Below are 16,529 nucleotides of genomic sequence, written 5' to 3'. Positions count from 1 at the left end.
GCAGAAAGGTCAAAATCATGCTGAACTATCTCCAGGCGGGCTGAGAATTCAGAGGAGGGACCCATCCAGCATTTGCTGTGCACCAGCCACCCATCCCTGGGAATCGCTGCAGGGAAAATCATCCCCCAAGGGCTTGGTAGTGCTGGGCTCACAGTTGGACTCGATGATCTTAAAGGTCTTTTCCAACTTAAATGATTCTGTTGTTATTCTGTATGTGCAGCAGGGCTTGGAAACTGCTCCAAGACACATGCACAAGCAGGTGGTGATATTAGAAAGCAATTTTTCAGGGAAAAATTGATTTCTGAGCAAGTCTGGGCTGGGTTTGACTTCTAATTTTGATTGGTTTAGGGTTTTCTTGGAGATATGGATCATTTTTAGAAAGTATCCATGTGTAGGTGTGGATAAGATTAAATAATTGAAAATATATGCACACACACACATATATATAAATATATATATAATTTGCAGAATGTACATCTGTGTATATATTTATATATTTGTGTATTTATATATTTGTATATTTATATACTTCAAGTAGACTTGGAGGCATTTCCCAGTTGGGTCAAAGTGACCCCAGTGCCTTTGACATGTCTGATTTATGTATTTATATATTTATACATATATATACATTTATTTATGTGTATGTTTTTATATTTATATATTAAGCTTTGTCTAGTCTGGTGGTGTTCTGCTCAAAATCCACTTCTGCAGAGTTTAATTCATACTCATGGAGGGGTTGAAACAGGGATGTCTTGGAGTGAAATACCTTCCCCAAACCCGTTCACCCTTCCAACCAAACTTTGAAAAGCCTCAGGGGGCACAACTGATATTTTTAGATATATTTTTCCAACACATCCAAATCAAAGACCACTGATTTCATTGAACACTTGTTAGAGAGAAGCATTTGGAGGGAGAAAGCAGCGAGATGGCTTTTCCAATCAAGAGCAGAGTAATCAAATTGTGGTGCATGGAATTGGGTCACGGGCAGGAAACACAAATGGTTCCTCTTATGAGGTGGGGGTTGGTTTTTCGCGGATAAACTCTGCTTTGTGCCTAATGCCTCCACACCGGGCTCACAGCTGCTCCATCTCCATGGATTTTGACTATCCCTATGCTTAGGGTAATCTAGAGGGAAATAGCTGCCTTGGAGGGTGCTCCAGGAGCAGGGATGGCATTCCTGGTAGAAAACTGAGCCACTGGGACCTAAAAATGTAGACCCTCCCCATTATCCTGTAGTGCCCCCGAGGCAGGGATGAAACAATTTCTCACCCCCTGAAAGACCCGATACAGGTGGTGAAAGAGTGGGTGGCTGGAAAGTTTTGCAGGCACAGGGACAAAGGAACAGGGTACGGGGTTAATCCGTGACCTCGTGTGTCCCTTGTGGATTCCTGATGACCGGAGCTGGCGCCAGATGGCAGAAGGAGCCTGGACCATCTGCCATGCGTGGGGCAGCTCTGGCTGCTGAGGGAATGGAAACACCCCCTCCTGCGGGGCCAGCAGCCACAGCTCCAGCCCATTCCTGCAATTCCTGGTGCCGGGAGCGCTCCGCTTGCCAGGCTTTCACAGGGCTCTTCAGCAAAGGGGTTATAGCCCTTAGAGAGCATCCAAAGGAGGCAACGAGGATGGGTAAGGGCCTGGAGGGGCAGCTGAGGGCACTTGGTCTGTTCAGCCTGGAGGAGACTGAGGGGAGACCTCACTGCAGTTACAAATTCCTCGTGAGGGGAAGAACAGGGGCAGGCACTGATCTCTGCTATGTGGGAATCAGAGACAGGACCCGAGGGAATGGCCTGAAGTTGTGTCAGGGGAGGGTTAGGTTGGATATGAGGAAAAGGTTCTTCCCCCAGAGGGTGTTCAGGCAGTGAACAGGCTCCCCAGGGCAGTGGGCACAGCACCAAGGCTGACAGAGCTCAAGGAGCATTTGGATGATCCTCTGGGGCACCTGATGTGACTGTTGGGGATGGTCCTGTGCAGGGCCAGGGGTTGGACTTGATGATCCTTGTGGGTCCCTTCGAACTCAGCATATTCTGGGATTCTGTGATTCCCTCCCACCAGCCCATGTGGGCACAGTGGGATGCAGCAGCATCGTTGCTCACTGATAGCTCCCAATAGGCTTTTTTTTTTTGGTATAAAAAAGAATAATTTCAGATTTTAAGAAAACCAAGAGCGTGCCGGCGGAGCTCTGCCGCGTCATGGCATTCCCGCTGCTCCCCGGGACAGGAACAACAGGGATATTTGCATGAGGTTAATACATACAAAGCAGCTGCACCGCACGTGCCTGGGATCCAGCCCTTGCTCCTTCCCAAATCCTGGATGTGGATAAATTTTTCTAAACATGAAAGGCTTCCTATAAAGATGTCTTTGAAATGAGCAGAAGGGGGGGAAAAAAGGCTTCCTGCGAACAGATTTGGAGGCAAAATGCTGCTTTCTAATATCACGCCAGTTTATTTAACTCATGTACTGAAAAATTTCTAAGTGGCTTATGATCTACAACCGAATATCCCTTACACCACTCCTATTGAAATCAGGAGTAATCAACTCTGGAACACATTCCCAATACCATGTCAATGATGAGCTCAGCAATGAGAGATACCCAAACGCATCTGGACTCAACACACTCCAGTTTTCAACATGATTTTATCCAAAGAGCTTGTGCTTCATCCCAAAATTTCCAAGATTTGCGAGGTGGAGGGATAACATCCCACTGGAGCAGCTGGATGTGGAGTTATGCCAATATGAATTCATTTTTATGGGATAGAACTTTTAATGGTGATCAAGAAATAAGGGAAAATAAAAAAAGGAACCTGGAAAAGCCTTAATCCTCAGTGATGCTTCAGCTAGGAACACGCCAATATGGAAGCTCTTCTCTAGAAACAACCTCTAAAGTATTTGGGGTTCCAGGCTTCAAAAAGTATTGTGAATTCCCCATCTTGCCTTTGCAAAACTGTCATTAAGAGAATTCAGTTTTAGGCCAGAGGTAAAGTTTTGACAAAGAAAAATCAGGAATAAATAGAAATGGAGTCACTTTTGATAAAGGAAAGTTTGATTTGTGTTTAAAAGCCATCAGTGGTTGGTTGGTGCCAGGTGTAAATTCTTATCTGGGAGCACACTTTCATAGCTGGAAGAGGCTTTGGGGATGGGATTTGGGCTCCAGTGGAACTAGGGATCTCAAAATCCATCCCAGAATTATATTTATCTCCTGCTGCTTTGTTAGAAGCAAAGACAAAACCAGCCAGGTTGTTTGGGCTGAAACACTCCTTTTGGGGGCAATAATTTCCCATCTGCCTGGTTCACTCATCATTTATTCCATTTGTTGTTGGTTTATAATTGAAGCATTTGGATTTTCATTATTCATGGGGGTGTCCTCTCTCTTTCCCTGTGTCCTCCCCATTGCAGGCATCGCTCAACAAGCTGATGGAGACCCTTGGCCAAGCAGAGCCTTATTTTGTCAAGTGCATTCGATCCAATGCCGAAAAGGTAAGTCCTGTCCTGGGAAAGCTGCTAAAAATCAGCTTGGGAACCAATTTTTACAGGGGTTAGAAAGGAAAGAAAAGAAAGCCTCAAACAGAGTTGGATTTAGAAGACATGAGCAATGGATGTTCTCACCCAGGTGTTGTTCTTGATAAACTGCACCAGCTTTTATTGTAATTATGAAAAACATGTATGAAAATATATGATTTTAGTTTACATGAAAAATGTATTGGCTTTAATAAATGACTTTGACTACTTTGAAGCTCCTGCCACCCATAATAGAGATTGACAGAACCTCAAATCCACTTGTGCTGGGTCTGAGCCATAAAGCTTCCTTAAAATAAAGTTTCTATGGGTAAAAGCAGATCCTTTTAAAACAAGATTCATTGATCAAACTGACTCCACAAGGCATCATATTTCTTGAATTTGACTTTAGGTATTTGTCTCATGGATTAGGGACCCTCAGTTTAAAATGCAGGCTACAGTAGGGATGGTTTGAGGATTAATCCTTCAGAGTTTTACCCAGGCATTTAAAACTGAAGCTTTATGCCTTGGAGATTATTTAGTTGCTCAAAATCTTACCCATTAGCTGTGCCCTTGAGGGGTCTTATTCAATTCAGGGGATCCAAAAAATTTTCTTTATGGCTTTATTTATCCAGTTAGTGTTTGAAAGTCTCAGAAGCAAACAGGATTCAATCCCAGTGGGATTAGTGCAGTTCCTGGGGACCTACGTTCCCTCCCTCCCAACGTGCGTGTCATGCAGATGTGCTACATCTGCTGAACCCGGTTACCCCTCCACACACTTCAAAGCTTCAGGGAAAGGAAATATTTGCTCATCCTTGGCCTGGTTTTCCCCTTCCAGCTGCCCCTGCGGTTCAACGACAGCCTGGTGCTCCGGCAGCTGCGGTACACGGGGATGCTGGAGACCGTCCGCATTCGCCAGTCGGGATACAGCTGCAAATACTCCTTCCAGGTTGAGTCAAAGGGCTTTTGTCTTTCACCATCTTTAGCATCATTAGCAGAGTTGTCTGAGTGTTACAGGCTGTTTTTTATTGGGGTAATTAATTTGTAGCTCAGCAGGGCAGTGGGTGTAACCGTCTGATGTCCACGTGGGGCAGTTCTGGTCCCCATGAGCTGCTCCAGACCTCAGTGAGGGCTCTGATCCCTCCTGCATCCTGAGTTTTGAGCAAAACCAGTATATTTTGCAAGGTGGGATCCCTTTTTGCAAAAGAAGTGTCTAATTTGCACGTGCTCTTCTGTATCTGGAGTCCCTGGGAGCGGCGTTTGCCCTGTTGTGTCGGTGTTGGCTGCATCCCATCGGGAGGGGGATCGGCATCCTCTGAACTGCTCAGGAGTTATCCAGCTTTTCCTGTTTTCTTCTTTTCCATGTGTTTGCCAGGTTTTGTGCACATGTCAGTCCTTTCATGCTTGGCTGGTGCCGATTTGTTTCCTGCTGGCGGCTGCTTTGGGGCGGGTGTCGTGTCCTGCACAGCAGCTGCTTGGGAAAGGAAAAATGCTCAGTATTTTTTGCTGGGAGCAGGGATCCCAATCTTACTTGGAAGTAGCTCTCCTCTCATATCACCTCTGTTCTTTGAGTCATCACAGCAGTAACTGATGGAGCATCTCAGAGGTGCTTTGCAGATGCTGGTAACCCCCTTCCACAATGGCCCTTGCTGAGGATTCAGAGCATTTTTTCTCAGGATGACCCCATGGCTCCTTCAAAACCTCTCCTCCCACGCTGCAAACCTCTTGAACATTACTGGGTCCATGCTTTGATGTGTTTCCCGTCAAATGACAAATGATGGATGAAACTGGTGTTCTCCAGTCTATAAAATGTTCTCTGTCCTTGTGCTCACTCCAGAGATCCCATTTCATGTGGCCAGTGGAGCAAATCTGCTATTTATGGGAGAAAGGGATGCAGCAGGACCCACCTAACCAAATCTTGGTGTTTCTTTTTCTCCTTCTCAGGATTTTGTGAACCATTTCCATGTCCTTCTGCCGCAAGGAGTCAGCCCATCTAAGCACAATATCCATGATTTCTTCCGGAAGATAAAACTCGATCCAGACAATTACCAAGTTGGAAGAACAATGGTAAATGTTCACCCTCAGCTCAGCCTTTAAGAGATGCAGATGTAACATTTGCCTGCATTTCTCTATGATAAATTATCATCTTTATATATGGTTCTGTTACTGCAGATATTTTTCCTCTGTTTGCCAGAAGCCAATGGCTTAAATGAAACTTTGGATATTATTAACATAAAATAATAAGGAATAATATTGTTTGGTGTTGCTGGTTGTAACAAGGCAGCCTCCAAAAACTCTATCTGTGTGTAGACACAGCTCAATTTGATGGTTGTCATCCCTTGTCTGTGGTGACCAGTGACAGGACCTGAGCAAATGTCCTGAAGTTGTGTCAGGGCAGGTTTAGGTCGGATATTAGGGAAAGGTCCTTCCCCCAGAGGGTGGTCAGACAGTGAACAGGCTCCCCAGGGCAGTGGGCACAGCACCAAGGCTTCCAGAGCTCAAGGAACATTTGGATGATCCTCTGGGGCACATGATGTGACTGTTGTGCATGCTCCTGTGCAGGGCTGAGGGTTGGACTTGATGATTCTTGTGGGTCCCTTCCAACTCAGCGTATTCTGGGATTCTATGATTTTGCCTCCCCTGATAGGAAAACAGAGACTCTGTGATTCAGAGCTTGGACAGTCACAGGTTGGCGATGAAACTGCAGAAACATGTTAGAAGTGGCTTCACAAAAAAGCAACTCCCAACTTTCCCTGGGGCATCCAGGACACAGAAACCAGGAGGATTAAATCACTTGGCTCGTGGGCTGGGAAGCTTTCTGTGCTAGTGTTTTTTTGGTTTGTTTTGGCCAGGTTTTCATGAAGGAGCGGGAGCGGCAGCTTCTGCAGGACCTGCTGCACCAGGAGGTGCTGCGGCGGATCACGCTCCTGCAGCGCTGGTTCCGCAGCCTCATCTGCAGGAGGCAGTTCCTGAGCCTACGGAGTGCTGCCATCACCATACAGGTGGGTCATGGTTCTGGGTTCCATGGCAAGTTAAACCCCTGAATCCTACAGATGGAACCAATGGGTAAAAGCAGGTCCTCTCTCCGAGGAAGGAGCTTCCCATCAGGATTTGACTCCTGTTGCCACAATAAGTTGGGAATGGGGGAGACAGAGCTGGAAGGGTTGCATGAAGGCAGGTCCCCACACAACACTGAATATGTCAGCAGTGCCCTGGCAGCAGGAGGGCCAACTGTGTCGGGGGGGGGGGACATCAGGGCCAGCATCGGTGGCCAGGTGAGAAAGGGGATTGTCCCGCTTTGCTCTGACCTGGGGTGGCCTCACCTGGAATATTGTGGCAGTTTTGGGCACCCCAATCTAAGAAAGATATTGAACTATTGGAGAGTGTCCAAAGGAGGGCAATGAAGATGGCGAAGGGCCTTGAGGGGAAGTGATGTGAGAACACTGATGGCACTTGGTCTGTTCAGCCTGGAGAGGAGGAGACTGAGAGGAGACTTCATTGCAGTTACAACTTCCTTGTGAGAGGAAGAGGAGGGACAGACGCTGATCTCTTCTCAGTGGTGACCAGTGACAGGACCCGAGGGAATGTCCTGAAGTTGTGTCAGGGCAGAGTCAGGTTGGATCTCAGGAAAAGATTCTTCCCCCAGAGGGCAGTTGGGCACTGAACAGGCTCCCCAGGGCTGTGGGCACAGCACCAAAGCTGCCAGAGCTCAAGGAGCGTCTGGATGATCCTCTCAGGTACATGGTGTGACTGTTGGGGATGGTCCTGTGCAGGGCCAGGAGTTGGACTTGATGATCTTTGTGGGTCCCTTCCAACTCAGCATATTCTGTGATTCCGTGAACACCCGTTACAAGGAACCACCCACTGTGTTTGCAGAGATTTTGGCGGGGCTACCAGAGCCGAAAACAAGGCGAACCATCCCCGGACCCTCTGCTCCTCGACAAAGCCGCTGTCGTTCTCCAGACCCACTGGCGTGGCTTCGTGGAGCGGCGGCGGTTCCTGCAGATGCAGTTTGCAGCCCATCTCATCCAGAGCTGCTGGCGGGAGCACCGCCGGCGCCAGCACACCGCAGCCACCAGCATCCAGGCAGCCTGGCGAGGCCACCGTGCCCGGCGGGCGTACACAGCCAGCAGGACCAAAGCCGTCTGCTTGCAGGCAGCGTGCCGGGGATATTTGGCACGGCAAAGGTAACGCCTCGATTAAGCAGGAATATGTTTTGTGGTGATGCTCGCTGGGGAGGGAGGGAGTTGATGTGAATCAGGGCACTGCGGTGACTCGCAGAGCCGGTGTCCCCTCGTGGCACCTGTGACCCTCTCCCGACCTGCACCGGCCCTTCGCTCCATGCTTTCTAACAAAGGAGTTTATTTAGCTGCACATCCTGCTCTTGGAATAAGCAGAGCCTATTTCAGGTTGGAGCACGTAGGCAGTGCAAAGCCAAGGCCATAAATACTCATGAGGGTTTTTTTTTTTCCCCTTGGCAGCAGCACCAGTTTAAGTAGCCTATTTTTAACTCAGATTGCCTCACCGATCTGGTTGCTGCGCTGGCTCACAAGGACAAGGGATACTGGAGGGGACGGGGTTCCAGCCATGCCTTGGCTCCCTGGCCACAGGACAGGTCATGATTCCCTCTCTGAAGGTGCTGCCTGCAAAGTGTGAAGCACCTTGACCTAGCGTGGAAGATTTGGGAGCTGCAAAGAGCTCTTGGCACCAAGTGCAAGTACCTGCTGGTTGTTCCAGAGGCAGCCCAGGCAGGATGGCAAAGATGGAGAAGCCAAGGGGGTGCAATGGGTTAAACTTTTGTGGCTCCAACAGCTTACGAAGGAGCTAGACCAGGATGGAGGCTGGAGCTGCTGCTCTGGGCACGAGGGGAGCTTCCAGGTGCGTTGGGGCAGTCCTTGGGTACAGAGATCGCAGAAGAGGAGAAGGGTGAAAACCAAGCGTGCCCTCGCATTGCCTCACACCATATGTGCGAGGAGGGTTGTTAGAGGTGCTGATGGTGGTGAGGTGGTGATGGTGGTGGTGATGAGGTACCAGTGGTGCAGTGCCTTGAAGGGTCATGAGTGGGCACAGGGGTGCAATATCTTATTTTTCTGCTTTCTTACAGGTTTAGAGCTTTGAAAGAGCAGCGCTTAAAAGAACTGCAGCTGGAGAACGGCCTGTCAGGGAGAGAAGAGGATGGACTGGAGGCAGATGGTGTGTTGGAAATTAGGGGCTCTGACCCATCCAAGTGGGAGGACAGCTCGTTTGAAGAGCGAGTGAGAGCTATAGAGCAACATAAATCACTGATGGAGAATAATCAGGTGAACCACATGGACCCACTGGATACTTCCCTGTACAAAAGGCACGAGAGAGCCAGTAGCCAGAGTGGGATGGACACTGAAGAGGAGGTCGTCGTGAGAGAGAGACCCAAGTCGCTGGAGGATCTCAACCAGAAAAAAGTGGTTCGTGCAAAGAGAGAAAGCCGGCGGATGCGTGAGCTGGAACAGGCAAAGTTTAGCTTGGAGCTGCTCAAGGTCCGCTCCACGGGTGGGCTGTCACCCTCGGAAGAGCGGCGCTGGTCCACAGAGCTTGTGTCTGAGGCACTTCATTCCCCTCAGGGAACCCCTGAGAGCGAGAGTTCTCAAGGGAGCTTTGAGCTGTTAAGCTGTGAAGATACCCCAAGTAATAAACTTGTTTCCTTAGTCTTAGACGAGCATGAAGTGCAGTCGTTTTCCATGGACTCCCTGCCCAGCAGTCCCCAGGCTCTCCTGCAGGAGAAGGCTTTCTGTGCAGCAGATGGGAACAGCAATTTGCCTGGCTGCAGACAGATGCCTTCAGACCTGGAGCTGCCTGATAACCTCCCTGTGAAAGAGCACGGGGCTGGTGACCCCCAGAATGTTCTAAAGGCGCACCCAAGAGAATCCCTCCTTTCCAGCAACCTCCCTACTTTCTATGTTCCACCACAAGACAACATGAAGGTGAAGCTGATGGAGAATAACCTGAGGAATAAAGCAGTGGAAAGAGAGGAGAGGACAGTTACGTTCTCTGAGGTCAGGAAGGACTCTGAGCCAGGCCAGGGCAGAGCCTTGGGAGAGAAGGAAGAGGAGAAGCCCTCTACCAAGAGAGAGGAACGTGGGACAGTGACAGCAACACAGGCCCTTTCTCCAGACTCTGTCATCAAGAGACTAGAAAAGCTGAATGTGGAGAAGGAGGAACGGCAGAAGCAGCTTCAGCTGCAAAATGAGAGGGAGATGATGGAGCAGATCCGTCAGCAGAAGGAAATTCTGGAAAGACAACGCAAAGCCTTTGAGCAGCAAGGGAGGGTGGAGGCTTTGCAGAGGACTGAGCAGAGCAGAATGAAGGACCCCTCCCTCAAACCAACCAAAAAACCAGACAGCCGGCCACAGTCAGTCCTCATCCTGCACCCCCAGAGCAGAGGGGAGCACGGCCCCGCCCCCAGCGTGACTCCAACCTCTTCGGTGGACATCAAAGGCCTCACCGTTGGGACCAGGGGGAGCTCTCCAGCCCACAGTGCCCCCAAAGACCGGCCTGTCAGCATGTTCGTAGAGCGCAGAGAAGGCCTGGAACCCCGAAGCCATTCCAAACCAGCTCTGGACCCCAGGGACCACCCGGGCAGCCACTTCGCAAGGACAGAGCGCCTCCGGCAACCTCGGCTGCCCAACCAGGCCACTGAGGAGACGAGGTCAAGCCCCATGTTCTTCACACCAAAAGACAATCCCTTCGGCCTCCAGTGAGTAAAAAGAGGGTGGGCTTTCTCCTGGGCTTCCCCTTTGGCTTTTTCTTCTGTCAGGGACTTTTTTCTGCAAATGGTCCAGAACTTTGTTTCTGGAGATTGTACAAAACCCGTAGTGAAACAAAGGTGGGTTTGAGTTTAGCTCAGTTGGTTAGAGCACAGTGCTAATAATGCCAAGGTTGGGGGGTTGATCCCTGTAGGGGCCACTGACTGAAGAGTTGGACTTGATGATCCTTGTGGGTCCTTTCCAACTCAGGAGATTTGGTGATTCTTGGTCTTCTAGCAACAGGCAGGCAAAGGTCAGAGGAAAGGGGAAAAGAGCTGGAAATACAATTTCTCAGTCTGTTATGGCATTATATAAGCCAGGGAAGATAATTATGGACATCAGCAGGAGAAGGGAGTCAATAAAGGGTGAGAGGAGTTCATTTCTCGAGGTAAAAAGTGATGAAAAAATTCTTAGGATTTTTGAGTGGTCAGAGTAGAAATAACTCAATGAGGCAAAAAATGTCAGGGTTTTCCTCATTTACCATATAATTAACACATCCAGCAGAGCCATTTGGACAATCTGACCATTGCAGATTAAAATCCAGCAACTCTCTGGAGAGAGTTTGGGATACAAACGCGCTTTTGGGAATGTGTGGCTCACATATGTAGTTAATTACACATGTAATGGGCTTAACAGTTGCTCAGCTCCATCGCGTTGCTTAACAGTGGGCTGCTCCAGCACGGGATCTGGAGACTGGAGCAAGGCCTTGGGACAACATTTGGTCCCTCTCTGTTGTGTTGCTTAAGGTGCCTTGCCTAATTTTGGGGTGGCTTTGGCCATTTCGCTCAAAAAAAATAAAGCTTCCCCTCCCCCCCAAATCCTGCTGCATCCTTTCCAAGGCCAAAGCTCCCAGTGAATAACTAATGGGAACTCAAGGTACCTCCAAGCGTAGTGGTCTTATGGTTTCTGTCCTGATGCTCTGGCAGAAGATTCCTGTTTAAAATTTCTTTTCCGGGTTCATGCGCAGAATAAGCGACAGGAAAAACAATTCCTGCATTTTACTTTTTATTCTGCAACAGAACCATCGCATTGGAGAATCCCAAAGTGCAAAGGTGTCACCCATAACCACCTTGATGGATACAGGTGACAGGCAGAAAGTTGTATCTTCTCGTACTTTGGTATTAACTAAAATCCTGAAGAATTCCAAGCGATTCCATAACCCCATGACCTCAGACTTGCAATTTGGTCTTGTCTGCTTGGGCTGGGCACTTGTGGAAAGGCTTTTGGGAGGAGATGGAACATCCCTGTTCTGTTGTGTCTCAGCAGAGAAGCAAACCATCAATGCCTTTCCAAGGGGGAGGTAGCACGGAAGCCGTTCAAAATGCCGGGGTCTGGCAGAGGAGAGGTGAGTTGGGACTTGTTTATTTTCTATTTTCATTGAAAAGGGGGAAAATAACTTATTCTGCCAGTGTTCCCTCAAAAGCTTCAAAGAAGTGAACTCTGAAGCACAAGGCATAGGCAGGGAAGGGGGATATGACGGCACGGCAACTTTCTCACCTTGTCTTAAAATAAAAAGCCCTGGAGGATTAATTTGTAGCAGCTCTGGATGAAAGGATCCTGTGGTGCTGATGGCAAACACTGTCAAACGCCGTCTTGTCTTGGTTTGGTTTAACATCCGTTTGAGTAACACCCATGATTGTCCATTTCCACTGTCCTGTCCTGGTTTTTGTTTTTCCTGGTCCTTCGCTTTTCTCCCCCGGACGTAATATCACATCCCCTCCTCAGGGCGTGGTGTCACTCAGAGATGTCTTAGGGCAACGGGGGTAGAATCTCCTTTTTGTTTTAAAACCCTTCTTCTCGTTTTGTTTTGTTTTATCCTTTGGTCAAGCAGGTTCCCAGACCGAGCCATAAAAAGAAAGCCCGCATGGCGCGGACGCGCTCCGATTTCTTGACTAGAGGTACTTTTGCTGATGGGGAGGGGGACACGGAGGAAGATGATTACGATGGCAGTTTTGAGTTCCTTCTCTCCTCTGAGCAACCTCCTGACCCCGAGGCGGTGCCTGCGGCCCGGCTGGGGCAGGCCTGGTACAGTGACTCCGAAATGGTAATTTCTCCAACGTGGTGGGGGAGATGAAACCCAGGGAGCAAGTGGAGCTGCGGGAGCCTCTCTTTGCTAACCTTAGCTGCACTGATCCCTCCACCGCTTCTTTTCCCACTCCCAAGGATGCTGTAGATGGGTAAACACAGCAGAAACAGAGGCAAAATCATGGAATCAAAGAATAGCATGGGTTGGAAGGGAGTTTAAAGCCCATCTCATTCCAACTCCCTGCTGTGGGCAAAGGCACCTTCCACTAGACCAGGGTGCTCAGAGCTCTATCCAAGCTGTATTACTTGGCCCTGGGGATGTTTTCTGGCTTGATTCGATATCCATCACATTTTCCATAGGTTTTCTGGACCATTACTTGTATTGCACAGCTGCCTGTTTCTGGGGGCTTTAACCTCAATAGCAAAGTTCCCCTTGGAACCTTTTGATTTAAAAATGGTCTACACACATCTATAGAACAAATGAAAGTAAATATTGCCCAAAAAGCAGCAGACAACAAAGACAATTACATAAATCCTGAACCTCCTTTTACTTTGGATTTTTTATCCAATGATTATTCAGTCCTCAGTTATTGGAGCGATGCTGACACACAGTGTCTTAGAGAAAGCAAAACCAAGGAACATGGGCAATAAAAATAGAGTGAGGATGAAACAAGGGGTTTAAAACAAAACCAAACAACCTGAGTGTTTTTTTCAAGCACAGCGACGGTTGTCCCTTGGCAGGTCCTACATGAGCCTGTGCTGTGGAGCATTTGCATCTCAGGCTTAATCCCCAGCCCACATAAGCTGCTTTTTGAAAATCACAAACCGAGAGGTTCAAGAGTAGAAGAGGCCAACAGCCTGCAACCCACTCAGGGTTTTGTTTTCCTGAAGTGCTGGAGATGTTCCCATAGAAGTGTGGATAAACACCAGGAATAATCTCCTGCTGTGAGAGATCAGGGGGAGTGTTGGGTAGAGCTGCCTTGTTCCTCTGCTTCAGCTGCTCCGGCAAACATCCCATGCAATCCTAAAATCTGCTTTTCCAAGAAAGGCAGGTGGCCAAGGGTGGCTTTTCATGACTTTTTTTTCAGGAGTTTTTATTATAAAGGTTAAGTTTTCCCAGGATAATTTCCTTGCTGGAGGAGGGCAGAGATTTGCAAATTCTGTGGATTTTTTGATATATTTCCAGGAGTTTTGAGACAGGAGTACTCAAAACATGATTGAAAGGTGCAGGTCTATAAACTGAGATTGCTTGGCTGCATCTTTGTACATCTTCCTGCTCGTGGATTGGGAAAGGGAGGATTTTATGTAGTAAAATATATTTTTTTACATAGAATCATTTAGATTGGAAAATACCTCTGAGATCATTGAGTCTAAACATTAACCCAGCACCAAACCATGTCCCCAGGTGCCGTAGCCCAGCAAGGGGCGGTGCTGTCCCCAGAGTACTGTGCTGTGCTCCTGGAGCTACCCACATACAAAGGGGAATTTTAGCTGTAGGAGTCATTCCCACTGGGATGCAGAAGGTGCTGGGCTGGCGCTTGGCAAGCTCCATCCTTGGGAGCATCCTGGCTCATGTGCACTCTTCGGAAGTGCTCCTTGGGACTCTGCTCACCTGGTTTAACAGCTCTCACTGCATGCGAGTAGTAGTAGGTGCCAACTCTCTCTTGTCTCTCCTGTGTCCCTCTTCTCCACTGCTCTCCACCTCTGGCTCTAACTGGTGGGCAGCACTTTCCCCCCTCATGTGGTTCAGTTCTGCTTTGTAGCCAACACTGCCCATGCAGTCGTGTGCTCCGCGCTCCCCTCCGTCTGTGTGTCCTGACAATGCGTCCAGTGTTTCCATCTGTCTTCTGTATTGCAGGTTTGGGACCAGCCATTGCCTTTGTGGCTTTTCTGGGTCAGGATCGTCACAAGTAGCAAAATTTAGGGACTGTTTATCTGTATTTATCAGCAGAGCCCAGTGGGGTGTTGCAGATGGTGGGGCAGCCTGTGATAACAGCAGCACTGGGGCATGTTGGGTTGGGTACAAACTCAAGGAGGTCGATGTCTGTGCTGACACATCCATTGTGTCTTGTGATGGTCACATGAAGACAACTCAGGCTGCCGTGTGCGGGCCCATTCCTGTGGGAATCAATAGCTCCTTCAGACAGCTCCTGCCCTCAGCTCTGACTTTCCAAAAAAGCCTCTTTAATGTCCTGCTCAGTGGCCGAGAGCTGCTGGAGGGTGAAAGAGAGATCGCGTGCGACCTCATGAAGCTGAGCATGTGATGGCTCACCAGCTGCACTGGTCTGAACTGCCTGTTTTGCCCGTTTTTTTCTTGGCCATCAAGCCACTGATTGTGTGTCCCAGGTGGTGAGTAGAGTTCCACTGGAAACCGATGCTCCTGACCCACGTCTGGGGTATCCCAGAGCAGCAAACACCAAGAGCATCTGCAGCCAGAGCTGAAAGCCAAGGTGCACCAGTACCTGAGGTGGCTGCTTCAGGTCCAGTTGATTCCAAGGTGCCTTTAAGGCTGAGGGGCTTCTCGATGACCAAAATTCAAAGGTTGCTCAAGTTTTTTAGTGGTGAATAGCTGATGATTAACCTGCCTTGTGGTGAGACACATCCGAGTGGAAGGAGCAGCTCCTGGCTATGGTCAGCACGTATTTACACCCCTTGTGTTTGGCATCTAAGCCTGGAGAGTTTTTCTGCAGCAGATAGATGGAAAGCCTTGGCCAGAGGAACCACACCAGAAATACCCTCTGAAAACATCCTCCTTTGGCAGAGGCTCTCAGAGAGAGGGACCTGGATAACAAACCAGTCACTTTGTTCCACCCTCCACAGTGAGACCATGAATTGACAAACATTAGTCCAAGTATCTGTCACCACTTGATCCCAAACACAGCTGAAGAGCCAGCAAGAAAAGAAGATCTCTTGTCCTAAGCCATCCAGAGGGATCATTGAGCTTCAAGAAGCTCTTCTGTGCCTGCTGGGATGGGTCACTTGGCCACAGTTACCTCAGGGATGAGCAAAACACAGGTTGCTCTTTCAGAGGGAAAGTATTTGGTCCCCTCTTCGTCCAGGAGACAACTCCAGACCCTCAGTTATTGCCATTTGCCCTCCTGATGCTTTGTGGTGTTCCCCAGCTGGGGATTTTCTTGTGCAGAGGCTCATCTTGACATCTGAGAAGGTTTCCCATCCAGGCAAGGACCTTCCCCTTTGCAAAGTCCCTCAACCAGAAGGATCTCACACCAAAAATGCACTTTAGTCCTGATTTTCTAAAGCTACAAATTCAAAAGGTTGAAATTACTCAAGAGCAAAGCTGTATTGTGGGGGTAAATATTTTAATAGATAATTTTTAAAACAAGTAGTAAGTTTGGGCTGGATAGAGATCACTTTTATGGGGTTTGAGTTGGTGTTTTTCCCAGTGTCCATCCCCAATTCATGTGTGATCATCACCTAAATGTAGGACTGACAGGAACAAAAATTTCTTTATTGGTTTAGGCAGTTTCTGACTTCCCAGTGATTATTTTGCCTTATGTGCTGCCATCTCCTGGCTCGCAGAAAGGTTAGTCCAAGGGGGGGAAAATAAAACATTTAAGAGGAGTAAATATGGTAAATGCGACTCCCCTGCAGCCCATTTTTTATAGAATTCTATTTAAAATATTTTTAATAGAAGAAAAATGCTTTAAAGCACAGTGAGTTAAGCTGAAACATTGAGGTGATGGGAAAACTACAGGAGATATTTGACCATCATCTCCCGAATCCATCCATACAACCTGATTCCCTCCTTTCCTCATACTGCAAGTCTCTCTTCCAGGAGTCCAGCTCCGAAATCACAGCTGCAATTGAAAAATAGCACAAAAATTGATGTATTTTTTAAATATGGCAAGACTTTTTCTGGGCTACTTCATGGGATCCTGTTAGGTTGAATTATTGCAAATTCATTCCACCCTTAAAAAATGATCCAAGGGCATTTTAAGTGGTGACAAAAGTGAAGATATTTTCTATTAAATATGAAAAATTTCATAATTTCAAGGGTTAATTTTGATGTGTCCTTGGCATAAAGACTTTGGTCTTCTTTCTCTGCAAAGTACTCAACAAGAGTTGGAAGCTCTGCTGGGACAAATCCAGCTGGTTGAAGGTTCCTTTGGGGCTGGCAACACCACAAATCAATTCATCGTGGCTTAACATGACCCTTCTGGGATGGAGAGCTGGGATGTCCGGATCAAGATGATGGAGCAGTTGTGCAGGCTG

General features: G+C 48.2%; 1 protein-coding gene across 7 annotated transcripts in view; it reads left to right on the top strand.

The window, feature by feature from the left end:
• Positions 1-16,529, top strand: part of MYO9A (myosin IXA) — a 168,893-nt gene that overhangs the window by 136,223 nt on the left and 16,141 nt on the right. For 4 of the 7 annotated variants that reach the window (XM_027698006.1, XM_027698007.1, XM_027698010.1 and 1 more), the window contains 8 exons: positions 3,394-3,474; positions 4,331-4,441; positions 5,437-5,559; positions 6,345-6,494; positions 7,369-7,679; positions 8,597-10,222; positions 11,535-11,616; positions 12,103-12,315. In XM_027698006.1, the coding sequence (XP_027553807.1) occupies positions 3,394-3,474; positions 4,331-4,441; positions 5,437-5,559; positions 6,345-6,494; positions 7,369-7,679; positions 8,597-10,222; positions 11,535-11,616; positions 12,103-12,315 (2,697 nt within the window). The remainder of the gene's footprint in view (positions 1-3,393; positions 3,475-4,330; positions 4,442-5,436; positions 5,560-6,344; positions 6,495-7,368; positions 7,680-8,596; positions 10,223-11,534; positions 11,617-12,102; positions 12,316-16,529) is intronic. The other 3 variants (XM_027698008.1, XM_027698012.1, XM_027698011.1) reach the window with 3 other exon arrangements.

The sequence above is a fragment of the Neopelma chrysocephalum genome, unplaced genomic scaffold (genome assembly GCF_003984885.1).
Source record: "Neopelma chrysocephalum unplaced genomic scaffold, ASM398488v2 Primary Assembly neopelma1_124, whole genome shotgun sequence".
Lineage (NCBI taxonomy): Eukaryota > Metazoa > Chordata > Aves > Passeriformes > Pipridae > Neopelma > Neopelma chrysocephalum.
The sequence above is the reverse complement of the archived record's forward strand: the minus strand, read 5'-3'. Positions and strand labels throughout refer to the sequence as shown.